General features: G+C 37.4%; 1 protein-coding gene and 1 long non-coding RNA gene across 10 annotated transcripts in view; one reads left to right on the top strand and one right to left on the bottom strand.

Moving 5' to 3' along the window:
* The window catches only part of SLC4A4 (solute carrier family 4 member 4), a 353,101-nt gene that overhangs the window by 245,797 nt on the left and 79,403 nt on the right, over positions 1-27,901 (top strand). For all 4 annotated transcript variants that reach the window (XM_027058126.2, XM_027058106.2, XM_027058136.2 and 1 more), the window contains 2 exons: positions 10,817-10,950; positions 17,755-18,026. In XM_027058126.2, the coding sequence (XP_026913927.1) occupies positions 10,817-10,950; positions 17,755-18,026 (406 nt within the window). The remainder of the gene's footprint in view (positions 1-10,816; positions 10,951-17,754; positions 18,027-27,901) is intronic.
* Positions 1,531-25,941, bottom strand: LOC113598925 (uncharacterized). 6 transcript variants are annotated; one of them, XR_008296280.1, is made up of 5 exons: positions 25,687-25,941; positions 15,690-15,788; positions 4,518-4,882; positions 1,789-1,865; positions 1,531-1,671 (listed from the first exon to the last, which is right to left on the bottom strand). It is a non-coding gene; the product is annotated as an uncharacterized LOC113598925 (long non-coding RNA). The 6 variants fall into 6 exon arrangements; XR_008296281.1 differs by having other exon boundaries at positions 4,522-4,882; XR_008296282.1 differs by lacking the exon at positions 4,518-4,882.

Raw genomic sequence — 27,901 nt, 5'->3', positions numbered from 1 at the left:
GGCTTGAACTCACAAACCATGAGATCATGACCTGAGCTGAAGTTGGATGCTTAACCGACTGAGCCATGTAGGCACCCCAAGACTTAGCTGTAAAATGCAACATCTGAGATGAGGAAGAAGTCTGTTGAAGTCTATTGTTGATCCCTCCTAGGTGCATTAATTTCCATATGTGCAAGTTTTGGGGAAAGTAAAGGATTCTGTTGTGTGACACGTGTACTTATCATGGGTATTTGTTCTGTGATCATTGTCATGGGAAAGGCCTTCACGGTGGAGTAAGCAGTGTTCAGGATCCTGCAGACTTTAGGAGAAACAGAAAGGCTTTCAGTACATCAGGATGTTAGGTTGTCCACAAAAATGACCATTTGCTGGACGTCACTCCTAGGAGTTGACTTAATTCAAAGTACAAAATTCAAACCTAGGAGGACATTTGCTAGACATATTCTGCTTATTACAGATTTTGTAATCTCTTATTGATAATGTCATTGAAGCTGTTTTAAAAGTCTTTGGAAATATTAAAGGGTATATTTTTCTGTCCCTTCTGAAATCTCTTTCCTTGAAGAAATGTATTGGCAAAGAACTGCAATTTTGTACTCGTAGAAGTCAGAGTGGGTGGCAGAAACACTGAAAAAGAATAGAAAATGAATGATTGTTAATATATATTTGTTGAACTGAATAGTCTATTATATATTTCTTTTGGGCAAACTAATGCTATATAGTGAATGGATGCATAGATCTAAGTACTGGATTTATAGCTATAAAACCACCTGTCTGACTAGTGCACACACACACACACCTCAATAGTTTTATAGTAATTATAGTATTTACAGTTTTATAGTAATTTTACATATCCTAGTATTTTAATAGGAAACATTTTACCTGTAGTCATTGTACTAGGTTTTCTTATGATGATAGATGACTTAGGTTGATATTTCTGTTGGTTTTATCTATTTTAAGGACGAGGGAGTAAGGTGATTTAATATGTTGAAAAGTATCTCAATACTGAAAGGACCTGTACTTGAACATACAGAAGTGTTGATGCTCTGAAGTAGAAATCTTGACTTGGCATCAGGACAACAAAATATTTTGTGGATTTGGTGCTAAGTCCCAGATCACTTCCCAGGCCCATGGCAGAGGTTGATTTATTCCTTTGCAAGTATTTATGGGGTGTTTACTGTGTGGCAGACACTATTTTAAGTGCTGGGGATACAGATAAGTAGCCAAAAAAGATAATAATCCCCATTCTGATGGTATTTACAGTCTAGGGTGTTGATAAGGCATTCTTTTTCTATGTCCCCAAGAGATACCAGTAGTGGTATATAGGGGATTATTGAGGGTGGTAAAGCCCTCTGGGTCTATTTGACCTTCTAAACACTAGATCAGAACTAAGCAGGACATTGGCACAGCCTGAAGTAATCTTCAGTTGTATCACATGCCTTCATAAATGTGGCAACGGGTTATTCTCAAAAGCACAAGTAGCTCAAGTGAGTCAACTGAGAATAGTGTCCTTGCTTTTAAGGCAGACAGCTCAGAGATGGTTCATATAGGGTCTTTATTGTCAGGCTACAAATAGACATGGGTGCTGGTACAAACGTGTTGTGAAAACACAGATGAGTCACTGAACTGTTGTTGTTTAAGCAACTCTTCTGCCAGCTTCTGTGCAGGAGGTCTTGCCTGCTTGAAGACAAAAATTTACAGTTAAGCATTTATTTCAGAGCTGAAAAAAATATATAAATTGTAATTAATATTAATCATAATAAAATATATGTATATTTAATCCCACATACACACCTGTGTGTATACATCTATCCCCCACATCATTAGAAGCACATCTTAGGAGCCATACATATGGATCATTTCCCATGGACCTGTGTTCAAAATAAAACAGTTGAAGCTATGATGGATCCAAGTACAATCAGTTTATAATGGCAACATCCATGACTGCATGAATCCTCCAAGTTGGGCCACATGTTTGGACCATCAGGCTGCTCTGAGAGCACTCTAAGGCTTTCAGAGGAGGTATTCATGGATTCCTTAAGTGTGGCAATTAAAATTTAGCTTGGATTTCTCAAGTGACTGAACCTGCTTTGCTAAGAGTTGACCTCAGATTTATCTTGGATCTAGCCCTGGGCTTGTGCCTCTTTTCTGTTCATATTGTTCAGCAACAAAGGACTAGAACATATGCTTTCTGAGGTCCAGGAATTGTGCAACACTCTTATTATCCTTCTCAGTATGTTCCACTGTAATAATGCTCTTGTCCCCTTGCCATGCTATGAAACAAACAAAAGGTTTGCAGCCTCACCATCCTAGAAGCATGTTCTTTCCGGAACCAACTCTGTGACCATGTGTGCCAGCTCATTGCATTGTAGTTATATTCTTGGTTGCCAGGCAGGTACACTGTTCTGTTTATTTAGATACTTCTGATTAAATTGTTAAACATTGATTTAACAAATACTTATGGATAGCTTAGTCTATGGGCAAGTTACCTGTACAGGGAACACTTTCTGATGTTCTGTGACAAGTCTCTATGTCACTTAAAAGTTGTTCTTAGCTTTATGGACACAGAAAAATCTTTGAACTCAAATTGACATTGTTAATTGTGAATGACCGAGCATAGTCTAGAGTGAAGAAAGTCATTTAAATTTTTTTCCCCAGAGTAAATATAATCTTATTTTCACAAACCTTTTAGCAAAAGGATACATACAGTAAGATTTTTAGAATTCTGTGAATTTTGTGATATTTATGGAGCCTAACGGAGCACATTTTAAGGAAATTTGTCTCATAATAAGGAACATTTATAGCTGGCATCTCCAAATTTGAAGCTTTATTTAAACATACTGCTGTGCTGAGAATATTTAATCAATCTGCTGAGGTTGGAAATATATCGTTTCTTATTCACATATGATATTCCTCCATAAGATAGACACTTCTTTATGAAGGTTCTCATGTGCAGTTTATAGCAGCAAGAGTAAAGAAAATTGATAATTGCTTCATTGTAGTAAGGACTGTATAGTAATTTCAACTTACCTAAATGTTGTGCTTTGGCACCAAAATGCATTTCTTTCTCTAAGTGGAAATGCAAGGTGATATGCTCATCTGCCTGACATAGTCTTCCAGAAACATACCACAGGTTTAAAGAATTAGGTAGAGATAGTCTGTTGGCATGAGGCAGTTGGGTTGTTGTGGTTGGCAAAACTAAATGTGCATTTGGTGACAAAGTGAGGGGCTTGCATTGTTTACTTGCCTCCAGTGTGCTGGCTGTTCCTTCTCCCAGGAAGCAACTTAACTAGATCATTTGCTTCACTTCATGTACAAGTTCTGAATCAAACCTATTTGATTAAGGTTAAGTCAAATGTAACCGAATTCTTCACTTACCCGAACATATTTGGTTGGGTTTTTTCAGTGGAAAGACCTTTGTCAACTCTGTTTTCTTGGTGATTAGAAAATGATAGTGATTTGGGCAGGCTGGCAGTCCCAAATGTTGCTACCTTCTAAAACTATTTTGTGTTTGTCTTGAAATAATTTTGAAATGGCTTTATTTTTAATAAGATATAATTATGCACTGTAGAAAACTCAAACAATACAGAACAACTACATAAAAGGTAATTTTGCCCTTAAACTCATGACTCAGAAATAGCCATTATGAGCATTTTCATAAACATCTTTCCTATATCTTGCAGTGCATGTGGAAACAGATAGATTGATGTATAAGATTTTATATAAGCGAGATCATATACCTGCTGTTTCATAACATGGCTAGTATTAAGTGGAAGTTTTTCCACTTCAATGTGGACCTTGAGCATTATTTTTAATGACTACATCTTTTATACACATGATGATACATGTCCTACAATTTACTTAATAAATCTCCTATTAGTACACTTTCAGTTTTCCCGATTTTTCTCAATTATAAACAAACTGTGGTGCCTAACTACATTTTCATTCTTTGTAATTATGTCCTTGGAGTAAAATTCCTAGCAAATGTTTGCAGGATATTTTTTTTATATTTGTTTTAAATTACACTCCACAAAGGTCATTCCAGCTTTTACTTCTACCAATAATGGACAAGACTGTCCACATGCATGCACTCTTGCAAAAACAGGATTGTGTACCATATTTTCATTTTTGCCATTCAATGGGTGGAAAAATGATAGCTCATTCTTACTCAATTCAGATTTCTTTGATTTTTAGTGAGGGCGAATAGCCTTCCGCATTTTTATTGGCTGTCTACACTTTGTATTTGTGTCCTTGGCATATTTTCCTTTTAGGTATTTGTTTTTTTTCTCATTGACTCATAAGAACTCTCTTTGTGTAATAAGGATATCTACCCTTTTCTTGTCAGAAATATCCCAAATATATTTTTCCTAGATCTATCCTGTGTCTTTTCACCTTATTTATGATTTCTTTTGCTATATAGATTGTAATTTTTATGTATTCAAAATCTTCAATCTTTTATGGTTTCTTATTTTCATTATATACTTAAAGAGGTTTCCCCACTCCAAGATTAGAAAAATATTTACCCACATATCTTAGTTCTTTTATGTTTTCATTTAAATTTTTTATCCATCTGGGATTAATTTTGTGTAAGGTTATACTGGCATTTGATGTTTGGGCACTTCAGATGATCTAGGTGCCTATTCACAACTCTTCAAACAAAAAAATACCGTAAAGCTTCCCTGTCTTGCCAATCCATTCTATCAGACTTGCAGTTGTGGCTCTTTGGTCAAGGTTTTGGATCACACTTTTCTTTAAGCAGAGAGCTAATTCATCTTTCAGCTTTTTCTCTTTCTTCAGTCCTGCTGGGCAGTGTAAACAGAAATCCTGTTCATGACGACAGAGCGCTTTTAGGCAGAGTAGATGGCAATAAGGATTTGGCAGCTGTGATCTGTCAGGACAGAAATCACTGATTTATAGGCTGCAGTTACACAGGTGAAATAAAAAATGAGGGTTGGATATCCAGTCTTCTTCCCCAGTGTAGATGGATGATCTGTGTAACCCTAACAAATGTCAGCAGGTGGTTCTTATTTTGAGAGGAAGGGAGTTTTTTTTGAATTGGTGCACCTCAAATTTGAGCTGCATGAAAATCAACTGGGGAACTTTGAAAGAATACCAATTCCCTAGGCTTGATCTTCAGATATATTGATTTAATTGTTCGAGGTAGAGATAAGGAATCAGTATTTTTTCTTAAAAAAAAAAAAAAAAAGCTGCTCAGATAATTGTCATGTGACCTAAATTTGATTTAGAGACTTTCATCATTTCTTCACTTATTTTTAATCATGTGGCTTGGCTTTTAACTGGGGACCTGACATCAAAACTCCTGCAGATAATTCGGGTCTTGACTGCTTATTTCCAATGGATGTGTTTAAGGGGCATTAGGCTGTATCATTTTCCTTGGCTAAATTTCAGATTTGGAGACACAGCTAGAGAAATTTAATTTTATTATTCAACATTCCACACAGTTTGTATAAATTATAACCAACACAGGCTGAAATTTCTCTTCTTATGGTTAGAAACATTTTAGTTTTCTTAAAAAGCTTGAAATATAACAACAATGTCAGCGAATACTTTATCATTTACTACCACCAAAATATTTTACTTTCCAAGTTTTACTTGGTTGAAAATTCTCAAAGCCATAGAAAATTTTTTGTTTTCTTGGGCAGTTGTGTCACTTTTCTCCTGTTATTGCCATCCAACCCCCCCCTCAACAGTTGTGATTATTATTCTAAATAATGAATTCCTTAATAAAAAGGACAGAAAACAAGCAGGTCATTCTTTAGTGTTATATGAAGATACTCAGTTGCAGTGAAGTCAAAATTGACAGTGTACATTTTTAATTTTTAATGTTTTGTTACCTTTTGAATGTGCTTATTTCACCTTAGCAACGACAGGCGTGATGGCCTGGTGACCCTTGTCACAGGTAGTTCCAAGATCTGAAACGCTGGTGTTACCAATGATGGTTGATTTTTTTTTTTTTTAAAGACTCTTGTTCTTATGGTCTGACTTCTTTTATGCTTGATCTTTCTGTTATGGGACTTGTGCTGATTTTCTTGGCTGTTTTGCCAAACAGGGACCATCTTTGGTTTAACATCATACCCTGATGTGAGCAGAAAAGTGTTCATACATTGTTTTGGATGTGGGTTTTGACTTCACTGCTGTAAAGTAAAACAAACTATTCTGTTGTATTATAGTTGATTCCATGTGTTTAGTAACACAAAGAATGAAAAGAAGTAATGGCTGTAGCGTGGCCCCCTAAGGCTTCTGTTGATTTGGGATTTGCTCTGAGAAATATTGGAGATCTAAAGAGGTTTTTTTGCCCCTTTTCCTCTGAGGACTAATCTTCATCTTTTCTTTTATGTCACTCCTTTCGGCTTTCTCTCCCCATCTTTTCCCTCTTTTGAAGAAAAGAGAAATAATAGAGCCAGGCTGGGAAGAAGGAGATGAGAAGTAGTGAAGGAAAGAAAACAAACATTTTATTGTATCTCTGTTATTAGCTCTGTATATATTGTCTTTCTTAGTCCAATTATTCTGTGAAATAGCAATTGATTTTACAGAAGAGAGAGCATGTAGAGGATTTGGTGACTGGTGGACCTGAGATTTAACTCCGATATACTTTACTCCAAGACATGCTGTTTGCACTGAGCCACCTGGAAAAGATGTTGGAAATCAGCTAGTTCAGCTTCCCATCTTATAGCTAAACAAATACATTGTGTATATGTTACTGTTTATAAAAAAGTTATATCAGAGACTATACTAAACATTTTTCATGTGTTGTATAATATGCATCCTAACTGTATAAGGCATAGAGAGATTAAGTAACTTGCTTAAAGTCATTGATTGAGTAAATGGCACAGTCTAGATGTCACTTTGAGATTTTTTTGATTCCAGAGTCCATTGTTATCCTCTACCATCTGGATGTTTCTCTTCTACATGAGGAAACTATATTTTTTTTTATTATGAAATCTGTTGTAAAATTGTTTTCCATACAACACCCAGTGCTCATCCCAACAGGTGCCCTCAATACCCATCACCCACCCACCCCTCCCTCCCACCCCCCATAAACCCTTAGTTTGTTCTCAGTTTTTAGGAGTCTCTTATGTTTTGACTCCCTCCCTCTCTAACCATTTTTTTTCTTCCCCTCCCCCATGGTCTTCTGTTAAGTTTCTCAGGATCCACATAGGAGTGAAAACATATGGAATCTGTCCTTCCCGAGGAAACTAAATTTGACAGACTTTAAGTGACTTCTCAAGATCATCAGTTCTCTGATGACAGAACAAAGTCTAGACTCTAGATTTCCTGACTGCTGGTTCTTTGCTCATTCTGTTGTTCCACAGTGGGTGGTATGTGCTCGGAAATGGAGTGAAGTAAAAGCCTAACCAAAACGGAGCTGTAACATTGTGCCACCTGGTTCTTCCACACCTCAGAGCTCAGCCACACGTGTCCTCATGGACTGAATGAGAAATAATAGAGGCAGGGAGAAACTGGGGGCAGAAGTGTCTTTATGAGTTATATCTATTAAAAATATACACACCCACACATTCTTTTCTTTCTTTATATTACTGAATCCTGAATATAACAAATCAGAAAAGGGTTTCTGATAGTTCACTTTATAAATAGCTTTAAATTCTTGTTAAACTGAAGTTATTCATTGCATGAGATTATTTTTTTACATTTCTGTATTGTCAAGACTAACAAATCAAAACGTGGTGAAAATAGTTCTTTTCTCAGAAACGCTGCAAAGATCTCTAAGTTTAAGCAAGTTTCCAGTGTAGTGTGTATAATAAATCACCTGTCTCTGTTTCAAAATTGTCAGCAACAGAATGGAAACTGTAGCACTTACCAAAGGATCAAGTACTGAAATAAAAATAATCTGCCTTTTAACAGTCACATGGTTTCCATAAATCAAAGCCATCTTCTGGGAGAAATTCCTTGTTATCTTTACTGAATGAGCAACAGCGGCTGCTGACCTTTGATAAGTGGAACCTAGGGTATGACCTTGGGTATTTCTTCTTCAATTCCTTTAGCGTTTCCTGCACACCTACAGAGCACATGGAGGGATAGGGCAGAGCTTGATGAGAGGAAGAAAAATAAGAAGGCCCCCGGAGACCCTGTGCTTTGCCCTCAGAGAGATTGATAGTGATGGCAAATCAAGTAGAGAATTCCCAATCTTGCATTTCTTCTTTCTTGCTTCCTGTTCTGTCTCACGCCCAGGTGGTGCTGTATGTTGATAATGCAGTAGTAATGAGAAATATGTCCTTCTCTGTGCTTGGTAGAGAATGACACAGTATAGCTCTGCCTGTCACATTCAGGCAGAGGGTGGCTTGTCTTGCCACATGGGGAGCATTCCGTTCCTACCCTTTCATGTTACACACTAAAGCCAGTCATGAAAAAGAAAGATAAATGATAAAGACGTTTAAAAAAAAACCCAATGTCAATGCACAGGAGGTGAAAAACTGCACTTCCAAGAAAACCCCAGCTGAAGCCAGCATACTTTGTACCGTTGCTATGGGTGAAGTCGTGGTTGGGCAGGTACCCACACTCCAAAGACCTGTCGTGCCACATTGAACATGGTGGACTTGTTCATATCACTTAACTCTCCTGAATCTCAATACCTTCACGTGTAAGAGATCAAAACTATTTGTTGGGCACAAGGGACTATCTTGTCTGCATAAATGCAGCCTGGTTCTGCCAGCCTTGTGTGTTATTCTTCATTCTGTCTGAAAAAGAAGGAGGTGGATACTCTGATTATGTGTGGAGTGGTTACAAAATATTGAGATGACGTTCTTCAGTCATGCAGTAGAGCTCACGGCCATGGAAATAGGGTTCCCTGTCCTCCTCCCCTCCCTGCCCCGCCCGGATTTCAACCTAGATTTCTTAGAAGTTGTTCCTAGTTGTGTCAGAATATAGATACTCTCTGTGTGAGAAGCTAGTCTTATTTGTCAACCCTTGTTTTTTTGCCCTGTCCCCACCCCAGCCCCATTAATGCATGGTGCTGTTTTAAAGGATTTTTAACTGTTTTCTGAATTGAATGGTACCCTTCAAAGAGGAGGATGTGCTATTGCCAGTGCCATTTTAAGCATAACATTGGTGGCTCTGATGCAGTGTAAAAAATATTTTGGGTAATCATTATAATAGGGGTCTCTTAGGAAGGCTTTTGAGTGGGTATAGCACTTGATGTATTTAAGTTCTAGAAGTTGATTTTTTTTTTTACTTCTGTCATTCAAACTTTTATTACTTAAAAAAAACATTCTTTTTACTTGAGTGTAGTTTACATACTATTTTACGTTACTTTTGGCTGTCAAAAGAACATAGTGATTCAACTTCTCTGTGTTACGCTGTGCTCACCACGAGTTACCTACCATCTGTCACCATACAATGCTATTACAATGTCATTGACTATATTTCCTATGCTGTGCCTTTTATTCCCGTGATTTATTCATTCCATGCCCGTAACTTGATTAAAAAAAAAAATTCTGTGTGATCATTTTGTTATATGATGGGTGAATGAAAGTTGCTGGAGAACTTTTGGGGCAGTAGAAAGAGGTGCCTTAGGCTCACAGGCAGATAAGTTAACTTTTTATTGGTGGGGTGCAGGGAATCACTGAGGGGTATCACAGATTATCCAGAAATCTACTCTGCTCCAAACAGAGGGCGGTTTAGATTAAGAGATGGCTTGCTTTATGTAAAAACATAAATCATGCTTCTATGAACAGGTAATTTGTTACTCAGTTGAAGGGAGAGATCTTCCTGGCACCATTTTGTTTTAGTATGATTTAGTATGTTTTAGTATGATCATAGACCCTATGATTAAAGGGTCTCTTGTCACCTTTTTATATTTAAAAAGGTCACCCCTTGATATAATACTATTTCAAGTTTAGATCCTCTTGCAAATAAACGTGTGCTTTTCTAACTAAAATTTGAACTGTGAAAAATAGAGGAAATGGGCTAGTTTGCCATCATCTGAGGCCTTGGTCCCAAATGACATGATTAAGAAAGTTAGGGTAATTTTTTAAGTCAGTGATACTTGATGGTTCATGTTTCTTTGTTCTTGTTAGCCTAAAGGAAGACAATGGGTTGGGTTTCCAGAGTTATAAGTACAGGAAAGTGTGGCCACAAAGATTTAGTTATTCATGTTCCTACACATGTATTTCCTCTAAAATAAATTAAAGTTCTTCTATCAGTTTATATTATATACAATATATATAATATAATATGTGTATTATATTATATATATATATAAAGATTTTTTTTTAATTTTGGAATTGGTATGTTAGAGATTGCAGGATGAAGGGAAAATAACTTTTTGTGTCTTCTTTGCTCCCCTCTCAAATCTTTCCTTTAGAAAAAATAGCCTTTGTGTTTAAAATGTAACTACTTGTAAGTACCTGCTATGCGCAGGGTGAAATCAGGCTGAAGCAAACACTGAAGTTAACCACAGAGAGAAAAGCATCACCCAAAGTACTAAATCATTTCTACCCACTTGGTGGGATTACATAATGTGATTTTCCATACAGAAGCTTCAATTAATATTTTTAGAATGCATCAGAGTCACCTTTTGCCTTCTGTAGTCAACCACCAGTCATTATAGTTACTGTAGTTTTTCGGAACAAGTCAGCCCTTCCAGTAGGGAGGAATGACTAAATCGTATGTGAAATAGATGGTGATATTCATACTGGTAAGAATCTCAATTCTTTGTGTCCATCTTCTGTGTTTGGTATGGCCTTTGTAGTAGCATATTCATGTGCTTAATTTTCCCATTGGCATCACACCTGGGAGGAAGAAAGGTGTGTTTCTCCTAACAGCTGTCTTCTCTTTCTGTCAGGGCGTGTTGGAGAGCTTCCTGGGCACAGCTGTCTCTGGGGCCATCTTTTGCCTGTTTGCCGGTCAACCACTCACGATTTTGAGCAGCACAGGACCTGTCCTTGTCTTTGAGAGGCTTCTATTCAATTTCAGCAAGTATGTGTATACATGTCTAATTATAAATTAGGATTAATTCTAGAACACAGTCTAGATATAGCACCAAATAGTAATTAGGTAGGTCAGAATATGGGAATTTTGAGATTTGGAGGTTGAAAGGCCCTTGGAGATTGGGTAGTCCAACACTCATTTTATATTTGATTCAGCTGAGGGCCCATATGTTGTACTATCTACTTGCCCTCATCATTATTCTCTATCCTTCTAGTCCTGCTTTGTGCCACAGGGGCTGACCCAAACACTAAGTCTCCTTTGCCCTCTGGCTTATTGTTGGGTTAGACTAGTGCACGAGTAGGACAGGAAGGGAGGGAGAGAGGTCAGGGTGTGGGTCCATCCCCCTGTACCTCACAGTCCCTGCTTTAACACTGCAGTCTGGCAGTGGCTTGTCCCCTGAGTAGAGCCTCTGTACAGTGGCTCCACTGGCCTGGCTCTACCCTCACTAGGCTCTGGTGACTCTCTTCCTTCCTTGGCCTTTTGAAGCCAGGAGGTAAAAATGGCTCCCTGATGTTTCCAGTTCCTGAGTACTTTGCCATTCTCTGTTACTCACCCATCTGTAAATAGCCCATTTATTAAGTTTTCCTCACAAACCCATTTGAGAATGCCATCTATTTCCTGTCATGATCCTGGCTGACAAGAAATGAAATGTCTTGTTCAAGGTCCCATGGCTCATTAATGAGAGACTAGTTGTTCCAGTGATCCACTGCTCCTGACCCTGATTCCAGTGTTCTTAACTAAAGATTCATTTCAAGAGCCAGCTTAGTAATAGCATTTGTTGAGTGTTGAGTGTTGATCATATACCAAATATGATCCGAAGTGCGTTACATGTACTTCCTCATTTCATTCCTGTAGCAGTGCAATGAGGTAGGGACCATACCCTGTTTTATTATTTTTATTTTTATTTTTAAATGTTTATTTATTTTTGAAAAGGGCAGGGGAGAGAGAATCCCAAGGAAGCCCCACACTCAGTGCGGAGCCCGATGTGGGCCTTGATCTCAGGACTGTGAGATCATGACCTGAGCTGAAATCAAGAGTCTGATGCTTAACCAAATGAGCCACCCAGGCACCCCCACCCCCACCCCCATACCCTGTTTTATAGATGAGAAAACAGGCAGGGAGAGGGTAAGTGCATTTTCATAGGCCCCATTACCAGTTGTTGGTGGGACTGGGATTTGAATTCTGCTTTCTGACTCTGGATACTATGCCTCTTATGAAATTACTATACACTCCTAATGGACATAACAATTGTGATATCGTATTTTCTTTTAGAATTTGATGGATCATTTTAAGAAGGAGAAAATCAAGTTAAGCGAATTATCCAAGTGGCCACATTAGCACACAAATGAATTCAAAATCAAATTGGGTATTCTGGCCTCTTTCTAGTGAACTCGATACCTCTCAGAGAGAATTGCCTTTCCCAGCAGACCTCAATCCTTCGGCAGATTGCAGAATTTCATATTGACTTGCTGGCACTCCTTGTTGGAATTTCCATATTCTTATATTGTTATAAATTTTTAAGATTTTGTTGTTGGAAGTTTTGTTACCTACATGATACCTCATGGACTCAAGGGCTGATAGAATAGCCTTTGAAACTGTATGTTACCATCAAAAGCTATCACAAGATAGAGAAGGCGGTGAGAATTTAAAACACGTGTTTTGAAAACTGGGCTGAGAACATCAGCAAGATCTTATGAGAATTTAAAGCAATAATGTGAGTTTTCTGTAGCTCATCACTACAAATCCCTCCTCCATCATAATTCTCAGAAGGACATTGGAAAGAATTTCTATTCGTGTCAGTTTATAGAAAGTCAAACCATTTTTATATGTTTAAGAAAACATTGTGTGAGACAAGAAAGCTTTTGTGGAAAGATGGAACAAGCATGTACTATAAACAGGAACAAACATGTGCAACCTTTGCAGAAAGATTTATTGGATGCAATGTGATCAGAGCCTTAATATACAGAAAATGTTTGCATCCCAGTTTACTTTAGATAATTGTAGGATAGAGATTATTTCCTTTCACTAAGCAAGTTCCTTTCTCACTTTCCCTTCTGTTTCATCATAATTGGTAATGTAAACATAGTTCCCAGTGATTTGAAAACAGTTGTAAAGCAACAAGAAACATTTGAGAAACTGTGCTTTAAATTCATCACTGAGTAGCATGTGGTGCTTTAAGGCAAACCATGTCCTTTTGTTCATAATGCTGTGTCATTTGCTTCTGTATTGTAACAACAGTGCTAATATTTTGTTTAGATATAGAGTATTTGTGTAGATCACTATTTCTCAAAGTGTATTTCCTCAATGATTAGTCCCATTTAGGTGTTTCATAGAAAAAAAAAGCTCTGTGATCCCCATAAATCTGGCAAATGCTGTATATTTGCTTCCTCTTAGTAATTCATTTTACATTTCAGCTTACTAAGGGATCTGAGAAGTCCTTTAGTAAAGAAACTGCTTTAGTCTGTCTTGCCCAGATTTCCCCCCAAAATATTTTACTGTTTTTTTTTTTTTAAGTAGGTAAATCTTTGTTTTGTAGCTTCAGTGGACTCAAGCGTGACTCCATATAATCCACAGATTTCCCTCTGACGTGGAATACAGGTTTTAATGTTTGGCCTATAAACTGGAGAATCATTAAGGAATATGAAAGATGTTCTGTCACCTTTTAAAATTAGTAACAGAATGACAGCTTACAACTTTCCAAATGACAATTGTAGTTTTTTCCCCCTAATTCTACAGTCTTCTTTGCACTATTTTTACACATTGTAAACCAGTAACAGAGAATTAGATACCTTTTCTTTTTCTCACGCAAAGAATCTGAAAGTTTTTTTTTCTTAATGTTTACTTTTGAGAGAGAGAGGGAGAAAGATAACGTGAGTGGGGAAGGGCAAAGAGAGAGGGAGACATAGTATGAAGCAGGCTCCAGGCTCTGCTCTCAGCTGTCAGCACAGAGCCTCATGTGGGGCTTGAACCCACACAATCCGTGAAATCATGTCCTGATCCAAAGCTGGATGCTTAACCGACTGAGCCACCCAGGTGCCCCTGGAAGTTTTAACACTGTGTCTAAGCCATGTAGAAACCTCTAATTAAAGTTGGGTTTTAGCCTGTATAATTGCATTTAGTCATTCAATAATTTTTTTCCTTCTATTCTTTGAATAATTTATTTAGAGGCCTTCAAATGATTGTTTTCTTCTATTATGTTGTTGGATTTATTCATGTAGTTTAGGGAGTTTACATTTGTCAGTGACTTGAACATTAATTTCTGTAGCATGCCTCTGATGAGTTCTTCTGTTTGTCTGTACCTTGGTTTTATGCTACTCAGAAACTGTAAGTCAAAATATCTAGGAACACTGTGATATCATAAGGATATAAACCCATTTTCTCATTTGAATTCACCATAGTTTCTTTTGTCTCTACTATCATTTACTGTTACTTTTTATAACTTAATTGATATTTAAACTTGGCACTAAAGGGACTGATAGTCTTGTTGGATGTAATATTGCCACTTTATTGTAGTCATTACTGTTGATCAACTTGTTTTAAAAAGTTTCTCATCTCTTATTCCTCTTTCTTCTTGCTGCTGTAAACATATCACTTTTATAATGAAGTGCCATCGGTTTTAGTGATTTTATTTGGGTTATTCTTATAGAGCTACTCTGGGAATATTTAAGTATTTTAGAGCAGCTATTTTGGTATATTGTTTAGATCCTAAGATTTAAGTTTATATAGGCATTTTTTCCCTTTGTACTCAAACTGACTGTTCCTAACCATTAGCTGGTTATTGGATTTGTTTCTCATCCTGTCCTATAAACATCAATTCTCTAAACAACCATTAGCATTCTTAGGACAAATCAAGACTGCCCTGTCATCTTGTTAGGGAAACAAAACTAAGTAATTGTTTAAAACTTTTTATTTTAAGAAAAAAGTTTGTTGGCTCAGAAGTAATAAAACTGTTTCTTAGCCCTGACTCCGAGACTTGATTCATTGTGTAATAATGTAAATTATCTCAGGTTCCTGGAATTTAGCTTTTTCTATACTCTACTTATCGCACAGAGACAAGCATAGGATTAAGCAGTGGGATTGTAGATCTAAAGAGAACTATAAGGGAATGCAAAAGATGTCCTCAGGAAGATTCCAGGATTGGGGCGCCTGGGTAGCTCAGTCGGTTGAGCCACTGACTTCAGCTCAGGTTATGATCTCACGGTTTGCAGGTTCAACCCCACGTCAGGCTCTGTGCTGACAGCTCAGAGCCTGGAGCCTACTTCGGATTCTGTGTCTCCCTCTCTTTCTGCCCTCCCTTGCTTGCACTCTGTTTCTCTCAAAAATAAACATGAAAAAAAAATTGAAAAAAAGAAAGATTCCAGGAAATCCATAGGAGATAACTTTCTGCCCAAGTGTTAATAATCTCCTGCTTTGGTAATATATTCCAATTTAGGTGATTTGGTGAAAAGAAGGAAAAAAAGGACAGTGATTTTAAGGTCCACCCTAAATATAACTCAGGGGAATGATGGTGAAATTTTTAAAGGACCAGTCCAAGAATGCAGAGGTTTGGTTTCTGGTCCAGCTCTGCCGTTAAAACCTTGGCATTGGATAAATGACTTAACTTCCATTGGCCTTGGAGTTCTCATCTATAAAATGAGACATATTTGACTAACTGGTATCTATATTAAGATTCTCCAGAGAAATGAGACCAATATAATAAAGAGATTTATTATAAGGAATTGACTCACATGATTATAGAGACTAGCAAGTCCGAAATCTGTAGGTTGGGCCAACAGGCTGGAGACCCAGGAGAGCTGATGTTCCAGTTCACATTCAAAGGCTGTCTGCTGTAGAAACAGAAAAGGCCATGTTCCATATCAAGTCCAAAGGCAATCTTCTGGAGAATTTTTTCTTGCCTGGGGTTGGCAGGTATTTTGCTGTGTTCAGTTGAAGGATTTGATTAGATGAATTTCACCCACGTTATGGAAAGCAGTCTGCTTTACTCAAAGCCTACCAATTTAAATGTTAATTTCATCAAACTCATCCTTATAGAGATACCAAGAATAACATTTGGCCAAATATCTGGGTACCACATGATCCAGCCAAGTTGATGCATAAAATTAACCATCACAGTATCTAAGGAACTTTTAATTCTAATATTCCATAAAATTTTCACTCAGGATCTCCTGGCTCTCTGTGAGAATACTTAGGTCATGGCAGTAACTGTCTCAAGTCCAAAGCCATAGACATGCCTTAATTCATCTAGCAAGTTCTCATTGGAAACATTTAATATGCCAACGATTATGTTAGTTAGAGAATTTGAATTTTATTCTATGAACAGTGTGAAGCCATCAAAAGGTTTTGAAAGGGGGTAGGGAGGATCTGATTTACATTTAAAAAGATCATTTTGGCTATAATGTGGAAAATGGCTTTGAGCAGGGCAAACATGGTTATCAGTAAGGACATAAAATCAAGCAAAGACTTCGTGGTGGCCCAAACTGGATTGGTCGTGGTGAAGGTGTTGATACCATACCTTCAGGAATATATTAAAATACATCACTATAAAAGATACTTGTTTAAAATCAAAGCTGTAGAGCATCAAGTATGCATGATCCTTGATTTATTTCTTTTTCTCATAGAAGAAATATGATGACTACTGTTTGCTTTTTCATCATAAATGATGAGAAAAAGGGGCTGCTGGGTGGCTCAGTTGGCTGAGCATCTGGCTTTGGCCTGGGTTATGAACTCATAGTTTGTGAGTTCAGGTCCTCCATCAGGCTCTGTGCTGACAGCTCAGTGCCTGGAGCCTGCTTCAGATTCTGTGTCTCCCTCTCTCTCTCTGTCCCTCCCCTGCTGTGCTCTCTCTCTCTCTCTCAAAAGCAAATAAGTAAACATTAAAAAAAATTTAAATGATAAGAAAAATACTATAATCACATAATTTTAAAAGAATCAATATGAATTGGTAAAATGTCAACACTTGGCCCATATTTTCCTAAATGTGAGCTAATTTACTTAAAAGGAATGGAAAGGGCTTTGAAAAACAATGGCCTCCTTTGATGGAGGCAGCCTAATCTAAGACTACTGTGGGACAGGAACAGACCAAAAACAAGGTGGTCACAAGATGCTTCACACACCACTTAAGCAGAAGGATACCATGTCTATGGACAAGCTTCGCAAGAAGGATACCACGTCTGTGGTTGCATCTGGCTATGACACAGCAAGAGAGCCTTTCTTGATCTGAGTACAGTGTAATTATCCTATTTATCCTTAAATACCTGGAGTTTTTCCTTCAACCCCCAGCCAGAATTAGTTATTCCTCTGTGACACTCTGTGGGAACCTTTAGATATCACTTAGTATTTTCTGGTGTGATTATGTTTATCAGTTTGTCTCCCTCAGTAGATTGCGATGATGTGGGAACAGAGAATATATTTATCTTAGTGTCTTCATTAATCAGCGAAGCTCACAAACATTTATTGAGTGCATACTGGGTACCAATGTGACGCTTTCAGATTGTTTATTTTCTAAACTCCATGAAGGCAGAGTTTGAATGAGAAAATTTAGTTATTTACCTGCAAATGGTATGACTACTTTTGATGTGCCATTCTTAAACTTTCAAGATTATTTCTTTAATAATTCACGAGACCGAATCCTTAGACTTGGTATTTTCTGGATAAAATCAAGAATGAGATTTATATTTAGTGGCTAAAAGTGATCCTGTATTTTTTACAATCATTCTGCCGTCATTGGGTAGTTTTATATTACTCTTTGTATTCCAGGAAGGAGTCTAAAATACCTTTCTCTCTTCTTTCCAGGGACCATAATTTTGACTATCTGGAGTTTCGCCTTTGGATTGGCTTGTGGTCAGCCTTCTTGTGTCTCATTTTGGTAGCCACAGATGCCAGCTTCTTGGTTCAGTACTTCACTCGCTTCACAGAAGAGGGCTTCTCTTCTCTGATTAGCTTCATCTTTATCTACGATGCTTTCAAGAAGATGATCAAGCTAGCTGACTACTACCCCATCAACTCCAACTTCAAAGTGGGCTACAATACTCACTTTTCCTGTGCCTGTGTGCCTCCTGACCCAGGTGAGGTCACCATGCTTCATGTTGGTGCTTACCCTGTGTTTGGAGGAAGGTGTAGGCTCCATGCATGCAAGCTTTCAGCATGGTATCATGATCATCAGTAAAAGGTTTTATTTTATTTTCTCTGAGAAACCATCCTGCCAGATTTGAAGTTTTATTACCTAAGGTATCTTAGCCACGAGATTCAATCAGGAAGAGAAACCAGGAGCTCTGAAATGAACTCAACTTTGAAATTAGCTCAAACTGCAGTATTTGCAAGGAAATTTAGTGTACATTATTCTTCATCTTATCTGATAGTTGAGGAAACCAGATACAAATATTAACATATAAGGGCCAGACAAACCCAGTCCTCTGAACTTCTGTCCCATATTTTTCTGTTTTCTTATTGCTCTAGGAATCTCTTCCTGAAGTAAACTCTAAATAGATTATTTTGAGCTTATAGAAGAAACAAGATACTATTGACTTTATAGAATTTGAAGCATGAAATTGAAAAAGAAGTTCAGATTGTAGTCTCTTAGCGGTAAAGAGGAGCCTTATAGTTCATCTGTGCTAGACCATGTAAGTAAGAAAGGAAAGAAGAGATAAGAGAAAGAAAAGAAAGAATGTTATGCTCTCAGGGAAGATTTATATTCTAGAATTAGGAAAGATATAAAAGTAAAAAGTAAGTTCTGGGTAAGGAATATGATTCTATACACCCTAGCAGTCTAGTATCCCTCTAGCCAAACCTGGGTCAGCACCAGGACTTTTTCCCAAAAGGTACTCAACTTGGTCTTTGGATTTTTTTTAGGGTAATTCATCATTTTATGATATGGAAGGCATTTGGAAGAAAGGATTCACTTTGGGGAAAGTTGTTTTATATCTGTAGAAGTTTGTGTCAGATAATTAAATGGTAATAGTGTTAGTTATCCCAGGTCATGCAATTAGTTACAAGTTATTGTCCCTTAAAATAAAAACTGATACACATTCCATGAAGGTCTTATAGCACCAGGAGTACAATAGCGTATGGGGGACCGTGTAAACCTGAGCAGAGATGTAGGGCACATTCATGCAATATGCACCTTTACGTATAGATTCTGCAGGAAAACCTCTTCATGTTTACAGTAAGACAGACGTGGGTGTATCGTAGACTAGAATGCAGACAAAATGATTATGAGTTTAAAAACAGAACAAAGAATTTTAATGCTGATGGCAAGCTGTGTTAGATTGCCCTCAGATATTTTGGTGCTGTATTTGCAATCTTCTCTGCCACTTGAGTGGAGAAGCCTTAGAAGACCTGTATGCATCTTGAGTGACGAGTGACAAGAGAACAGTATCTCCCTAAAGTTGGGTTGGTCAGTAACACTGATGAAAAGATAGGTCATTGTTGGGCTTTGCACTCACAGATTCTTTTGTCTTATTTAAGGACAATCAACACACATTGACAGAAAGCGCATGCTTAAAAGCAGGAGTGCTGATTCATAAGGGCACTTGAACCCAATGTTTATAGCAGCACTTTCAACAATAGCCAAACTATGGAAAGAGCCTAAATGTCCATCAACTGATGAATGGATAAAGAAATTATGGTTTATATACACAATGGAATACTATGTGGCAATGAGAAAGAATGAAATATGGCCTTTTGTAGCAATGTGGTTGGAACTGGAGAGGATTATGCTAAGTGAAATAAGTCATATAGAGAAAGACAGATACCCTATGTTTTCACTCTTATGTGGATCCTGAGAAACTTAACAGAAGACCATGGGGTAGGAGAAGAAAAAAAAAAGAGGTTAGAGAGGGAGGGAGCCAAAGCATAAGAGACTCTTAAAAACTGAGAACAAACTGAGGGTTGATGGGGAGTGGGGAGGAGGGGAGGGTGGGTGATGGGTATTGAGGAGGGTACCTTTTGAGATGAGCACTGGGTGTTGTATGGAAACCAGTTTGACAATAAATTTCATATTAAAAAAAAAAGCAAAGCGGAGACAGGTATGAAGTGAAAATGTAGGCAACATGAATGACATATAATCACAAAAGCTTTTTATTATTAAAATGTGTACTGATGACAAATATTTCATAACTTAAAAACTGCTTAGAGAAGAGTAGGCACTTAATACATGATAGATACTATTATTAGGATCAATTAAATATGCTTGAAACACAGATGTTACCATTACACAATCATATAGAACTTTTCCTAAATAAGAGGAGAGTAACCATCCATTGTGTACTTTCAGGGGAAGTCCAGACTATGAGCATTCAAACTATTGGCTCACAGACAAACTTAATTGTGGGATTTTGAACTTTCCGTTTCATTTATTTCTATCTTTATGTATTTATATGTCACTATTTCTTTATGAAAAAAGTGTGTAATCTGACTTCATAGGCAAGTCTAAGTAGTCATACAGTAAATTTTTTAAAGGAAAAAAATACTCCTCACTTTTTTGAGGTTTGAGGTATTCATGAAGCCAGATGAGGGCTTTGTCAGCACACCTGTCACATAGAAGGTCTACTTACCTGAGGCTAATGGAAACTGGGGCTCGTTGTTTTAATTGGATGCTGGCAGAGATCATAATATAGAGCCAAGGAAGACATATTTGAACGTTTTAATTGTCAAAAATACATGAAGATTTTATGTGTAACTTTCCTTCCTAGAAGGACCATTGTTTTCTAGAAAATGTCATTGTGAAGCTTGAAACCTGCATAGTAAGTAGTCACTGAAGTGGAGATAGATGGCTTTTCCTTTGACCTGTTTTTCCCAGCTTGTATTGGAAGTCTGTCTTACAGAGTGAGGAGTTGTCTTGGAAGGACTCTGGCAATCTCTACTACCTCCAAGTGGGACCAGTAGTGAAGTGTAGCAGGGCTTTGAAGTCAGAAAATCTAGTATTTAAGCCCCGCTTGGCTAATGCTCTATGTGCGACTTCAGGCAAGTTCCTTTTCCCCGGGTGCCTCGCCTTACCTTCCTCATTGGTACAAAGGGGCTAATAACTGCACCTACCTTATAGAATTGTTATATTGTGTGGAAAAACTGAGGTATTTTCTAGTACAGACAAAGTACTTAGGACGGTTTCTGGTATGTAATGACTAATTGCTAACTGACACTGTTACTGCGGTTATTATTATTAAAATTTAAGGTTAGTAAGTACGAATGATGGAAAAACAAACCAGTCTTCATCATGCCCCCTTCTGAGCAAACACTATTGGGCAGTTGGCTTATTTTATGACAAGACTGTTGGTCACACCCCATATTTTTAGAGTTGTCCAGGTGAAAGGCACTCATGAAGGATATGAACATGAATGGGAGGGATTTCCTTAAACTATGGAAATAAAATGTCTGTGGTTGGGAAAAAAGGCAAGTGGATATCTCCACTTTCATGATAAACCCTTAAGATTAGTGATTGTGTGTTTCTCTCCTCAAGATCTTAATACTTTTTGAAAGAAAACTATATACCACCATCAATTTAGTACTTCATGATAGCAAGTTGAAAAATGATAGTTATAGAATAATACAGTTGCATGTACAGCTAGCGTAAGTATTCTAAAAACAACAAAAGCCTGGCCTTTCATCGCAACATGCACTCCTAGTAAAAGAATTTAGTCAATGAGTCAATAATATTTAAACTGGCGGATTACTTGTTTTTCAACACTGGGACGTGTGTAACAGTGAACCAGCAACTACACAGATGGAGACATAGGCCTGCAAACTGAGAAGTGATTGTACAGGAAAGGAAATAGGGGTCACTTAATCCCTGTGAAAACTTGATTCACAGCTACAATAAGACTGTGAGTTTTTTGTGCTTTGTGAAGACAACTCTTCCTCCTCTTTTCCTTCCTTGTCTGTCCTGTTCTCACTTGCTTCCATAAATCTTCATCACTTCCTGAGTTTTCTTCATGCATCTTTCTCTCCCTTTCATCCCATCTATTGCTCAGGGACCAATGTCATACTGAAGAACGAAGGACGCCCAGTTGCAAGCACTAAAAGGAAAATTAGCCATGTGGTTTGACAAAGCACTCAGGGTCAATACGTGGTTTTTGTGCTAAAATTTCTCTTTCTTAGAAATAGAGTCGCTATTAATTGATGGAGAGGTAATAGAGGTTATATCTGCACTGCGCCTTGATGTTTACATAGCAGAGATGTATAAGAAAGATGACTCAGTTCAGAAGCCAACAGTGCAAACTAAAAAATGTCCAATTAAAGGACAGTCCACAATATTACATTTCATCACCAACATCCCAATTGGGGAAACTGTTAGCGTGATGAAGTGTGAACAATATGTGCTTTGGAGTAAAGGAAAGTGACCATGATCCAGGTCTAACCAGCAGTGTGACCATGGGCTAGGCTAATTACCTAATTTCTTTGTTTTTCTTAACCTGTGAGCTGTGTTAATAATTGTACCTACTCTTAGAAGTTACCATATGGATTAAATGAAATAGTATATGTAACGTTTGCCACCTAATAGACACTGAGTAAAAATTTGTTCTTATTCTTATTTCTCCTTTTTCCACAAAAGATGCCCCAGCCAATTTAATCTTTTAGTTGTATTCTTTTAAAGGGGTTCAAACATTTAATTTTCCCTGAAATTTTCCCAATGGAATATACTAACTAGGTTCTTACTAGAAGCCTCCCCCCCCTCAACCGCAAGTTAACAACTAATGTGCTGTTGTAGATAAATATGAAACATTGGAGCCATATTTAAAGAAAAAAGTGTTAAGGAGTTCAGTACGTAGTAGCTAGATCATTTAATATTATTCCATTGAATCTCAAGTCTACAAAAGTGTTATACACTATATATAATGTGGAAGAAGGCTAGAAAGTCCTTTCCCCTTCCCTGAGGGGAAATGTTCATTTCTTTTAAGTTGGTCTGATTCACTCAAAAACAAATGACAGAATTTTGTAAATAAGGAATAAGATATGATCTTTCTTCTTTCTTTTCCCCCCTCTCCTCTCCCTCCTTCTCTTGCCCTTTTATTCCTTTCCTTTCTACTATCAACAAAAATTTATAGAGGGTCTTTTTCATTGCTTTTTAAGAATTGTGCTACTTCAGTGAACTAGACTACACACACACACACACTCCCCACATACACCTATACACTACACCACACACAACCCTATACACCACAATGCACACACCTATACACTATACCACACACACCTACATACTACACACATACACACCATACCACATACACCTATACACTATACCACACACACACCACACACACACACACACACACACACACACACACCCCTATACATCATACCACATGCATCTATACACCACACACTTGCACTTACATATACACCTCTACACAACACTGCACACACACACCACACTGCACACCACCATACCACACACACATCTATACACCATACACATACACACATCACACACACCTGTACATCACACCACACACACACACACCCCACATATACGCTGTGCACACACACACAAATATACTCACATTGCTTTTTATAAAATGTGTTGTTTTAAAATGTGTTGTTTAAATGTAGAAAATAGTGTTAATTACTTTTTGAATGAATGAGGCCAGATTTTCATTTGACCTACACTTTAGAAATACATTTCCACTTAAGTACCTGTGTTCATTTGCCTGATGTGTCAAGGTTGCAATGAGTGTGCACTCAAGGGCATATTAATATTTTAGAAAGGGTCAAAATAAATTTTCTAACCAAGTGTGGTTTTATACCTGGAAGGGAAAGAAGCCTTGCTAAAAATGATAAACAAATTAGAGAAGAAAGAAAAACTGCCTCAGGGGAGTAGATTCTATACTTTTTTGTTAACAGAAGGGATATATTTTATTGATTCATTGTTGACTGTTCCAGGGAGAACATGCTTAATAATGGATGAATGATTAAGAGGGATACTTTCTCAAGTACTGAGACATCATGGTCTATAGTATCTCTAAGTAAAAGATGGCTTTTTCCCTGAGTGAAACTCTAAGACCAAGTGATTGAAAGTAGCCATGGCTTCCATTTCCTTTTTTTTTTTTTTTTTTAGAATTATTTATTTATTTTGAGAGAGACAGAGACAGGGCAAGCGGGGGAGGGACAGAGAGAGAGAGGGAGAGAGAGAATCCCAAGCAGGGTCTACACTGTCAGTGCAGACCCTGATGCAGGGCTTGAACTCACAAAACTGTGAGATCATGACCTGAGCTGAAACCAAGAGTCAGACGCTTAGCCAACTGAGCCAGGTACCCCTGGCTTCCATTTCTACACCTTTGTTTTATTCATAGCATGAGGAGGCCTCCAAATGATCTAAAATGGTCGTCACTAGAGTAGAATTTCATTATCATTCCTTTCTATATTATTTTTCTATTATCTTAATAAATGCTATGCACCAAGATGTTACAACCATTAAAAGGAACTGCTCGATTGTGTCTCCTGTGGTCCCATATTATAGTCGATATGCGTTTTGTAATTAGAAAGCCCATTAAAAGAAAATTAGGAAATAAAAGATAATCCTAATTTATCTTCCATGACCTGCATCATATTCTATGCAATTTTATTTTTATTATGTATCATTCCCTCTTTGGATTATAAAGTAGGTTTAAATCATAGACTAATGGTTAAACAGGAAGTACTAGGCCTTCTGGTATAGAATGATTCAGGCTTTGCATTTGCAAGGATACTTCACCAGCACAGCTGATGTTTTATCATTTATGGTACTATGATCTTTTGAGAAAACCATAGAAATTTGAAGCATCCATCATTTTAGCTTCCTTTTACTATCCTAGCCTAGTATTTTAGCAGTTTCTGTGAAACACTTGCAGGACTCAAGAGGGGAAACAGTGAATTTGGATAATCACCAGATCTGTATAATTCACTAGCTGTGGGTTCCAAGAAACACACATTTGGAAACATAGCCTGTAGTAATGTGTATACACATCTGAAATGTAGTGATGAGTGGGTATGGAATAGAAATTTTTTTGTGTGAAAATAGTGACTAAATATGTCCCACTTAATAGTAGCTCAGCCCTTTAACTTCCAACGTGGTATCATAGGTGAATGTGTGAAAAAGTGTCCACAGATTGGAGTTTGTCATAACTTGAACTTGTCTAGTTACAGTGAAAACCTAAAGCATGAGGCTTGGCAAAAATACTTAGGAAAATGAAGAGTATAATAACAAAATGTGAAGAAAACTTTCTATTTGTTTTAAGGCTCAAGGCTGGGATGGTGGCAGGTAATTTCCCTAAGAGCTGTTTCTCCCAAAGTTTTCCTCATTCACCTTGTCATCCTTCCAAAAGCCATTTTTGCCCTTTTATTGATATAGACATTTAAAGCATAAATATTTGATTTTATTAAGAGGTGTTCATGTGCTAAAATTTCCCAGGATCCTTAAAGAAGCCTGACATGACCATGCAGGCAAGAAGCTTATTCAGTTTTATTCTATATCTGTTTTCTAGTTACTCAGTTTCCTCAAGATGTTGCTTGAGTAGAATGAATAAAACATTAAAATTTCATTATTGTAGAGAATACTCTTACATTTTTTCTTGCGGAGAGCAAGCTAACCAGTTCTACATTAATCCTAAGAAGCTATGTTGAGGGTGTAGATTCAGATTTGGCTAATATTTATTAAGCACCATCCAAGTGCCATACATTTTACTAAGGATTTTAATAAAGTGTATTTCAATATCTGTTATTATAGTATATATGTATTCAGTCATCACAAACCTTGTGAAGTAGCAGACTTTTTTCCAGGGGTGAAATTTTGTTTTCTTCAGGTCATAAAGCTGATAGTCTCCTTAGTAACCATCTATTTCAGTGTTACCTGCTATTGTACTAACAGTTTTTCCTACATTGTCTTATTCAATCTGCAAGGTAACCTTATGAGATAAATGGTTTCAAGTCCACCTCCACAAATGAGGGGCCTGTGGTCAAGAGAGTGAGGTGACTTCTTAAGATTATGCGGTGAGGTGGTTTGGGGACAGTTTGTTCCAGAATGTGGTGGAGCCAGAGTTCTAGGCCAGTTTTCTTAGCATTCCTTTCTCTTAACTTGTGATGTGGTGGTGCATGAAGGCAGACAGATCTTTTGAGCCTTGGTGGTTATTTCTTACTCATAGTTTACTGTGTAGCCTTTGTATATATTCCTGATGTAAAGCAGAGGAGTCATGGGGTAGTTCCTGGGGCGAGGTACTGGAGGATAAAGAAGGACAACCTTACAGGTGCAATTGAAATTTCTTATGCAGGAGGTATACTAACACTGACATGTGGATGTCACCTTTTTTTCCTGCTTGTATCCTGTAGCCTGATCTTTCCGTAGACCTCTCATTAAACATACAGGGGGGAAAAAAAGCCAGCTTAAGATGGAACACTCACAGGCACATTTTTAAATGTCTATTACTAATGATGTTCATTTCCCCTGTTCCAGAGGATCAGCTAGAATTTGATACACAGCAAGAAGGATCAAGAAGTGAAAATCCAAGGAACATAAAACGACCAACCTGTGAAAACTCCCTGAAACCAAGTGTGGGACACAGACTGTCCCAGTGACAATTGGCTAATTCTAACTTAGCCAGATTCCTAGGGCAAAGAGTTTCTTTGCTGCATAAGCCATGGTGCTGAGCAAATAGTGAAGACAGACAAAGTGCAGTGTGTTTATGATTTTCTATTTGACCTTTTCAGAATCCTGATTAAGGATATTAAGAATTCTATATGCATAGATCATTCTGCACTTGGTTGCCAAAATACTTGTATTGTATGTATCTTGATCCAAATGGTGAACAGTGGCTCTCACAGAAGCCAATTGAAATTGATCATTCTCTCCTCTGTGAGCTTAAAGAAATTTACTTTTAGTCTTATGTATGGACTCTCCTATATTCTGTTAACATGTATTTTTGGAAATGCTTGTTTACATATTTATTTTGAAGTCCTTTTCTTGAAGCAGCTACCTACTAAAATAAGTTGGAAAGGTGTATACTTTTTATTGTCCTTTTGATAGTAGTCTCTGGGACTTTGAGAGGCATGCTTTAATAGCTTGTCTCAGAGGAAAACTGAAAAGATAAAAGGAATTTAGTTGAGCAGAATCGATGTGTATCTAGAACTTGAAAGTAGTCCCTAGAAGTTCAGATTGGAATCCTGGTTTAGTTCACTGGTGGTCTTTATTATGTCATTCATCTCACAAAAAAGGAGGATATCTTGGATATCTTTCTCCCTCACTCTTACTCCTTGTTTTTATGTGGAAAAGTCTGTTGTACAAAGACCTTCACTCTCTTATGACAGGAAGCTCATAAAATTGCATCAAAGAATCTTGCTCAGGAAGAGGAGTTTCCCAGACACCATCTAAATAGTGCCTGTGATTTCACATAGACTGCTTTCTTCCCAACACTCAGACCAGTCAGACATTTCGGGGTGGGGGGGGGCGGTTGAAATTCACATCATCTAACATTGGAGAGTATTATCCCACCTTGAATTCTGTTACCACAAAAATCAAATGCTGGCTAGGAAAAGAAAGAATGCTGAACAAGATTTTGGTATCAGTTCTACTTCTGGTTGACTCTTCTACAGTCCTGGGCAAGAAACCTGGCATATCTTGTTTCAGAGTCCCATTCAACATAAAGCAGGTGTAAAAGTATAGCTTGTTTTTAAATGAGCAAATGGAATAATGTAAGAAAATGTACTGTAGGCTTTTTAGAACAAAATAGTGCTAAAAATCTAGGTTTTGTTAACAAAAATGTACTAACATCTTCTTTCTTTTGGGAATGAACTCATGTTTGGTTTTATTGTTTGGGCTAAGCATCCTTTAGCCTATTTTGATTCTTTCTGTGACCTGTGCTGAAACAGAATAAGAAAACAGGTTGTGTGTGTGTTTTACAAGGAAATAGGGATGACCTAGCAGTAGATTAAAAGTTTAACAATTCTAGAACCTTCAAAGATCAGAATGGATTCC

The sequence above is a fragment of the Acinonyx jubatus genome, chromosome B1 (genome assembly GCF_027475565.1).
Source record: "Acinonyx jubatus isolate Ajub_Pintada_27869175 chromosome B1, VMU_Ajub_asm_v1.0, whole genome shotgun sequence".
Lineage (NCBI taxonomy): Eukaryota > Metazoa > Chordata > Mammalia > Carnivora > Felidae > Acinonyx > Acinonyx jubatus.
This window is presented reverse-complemented; position numbering and strand designations above follow the sequence as displayed.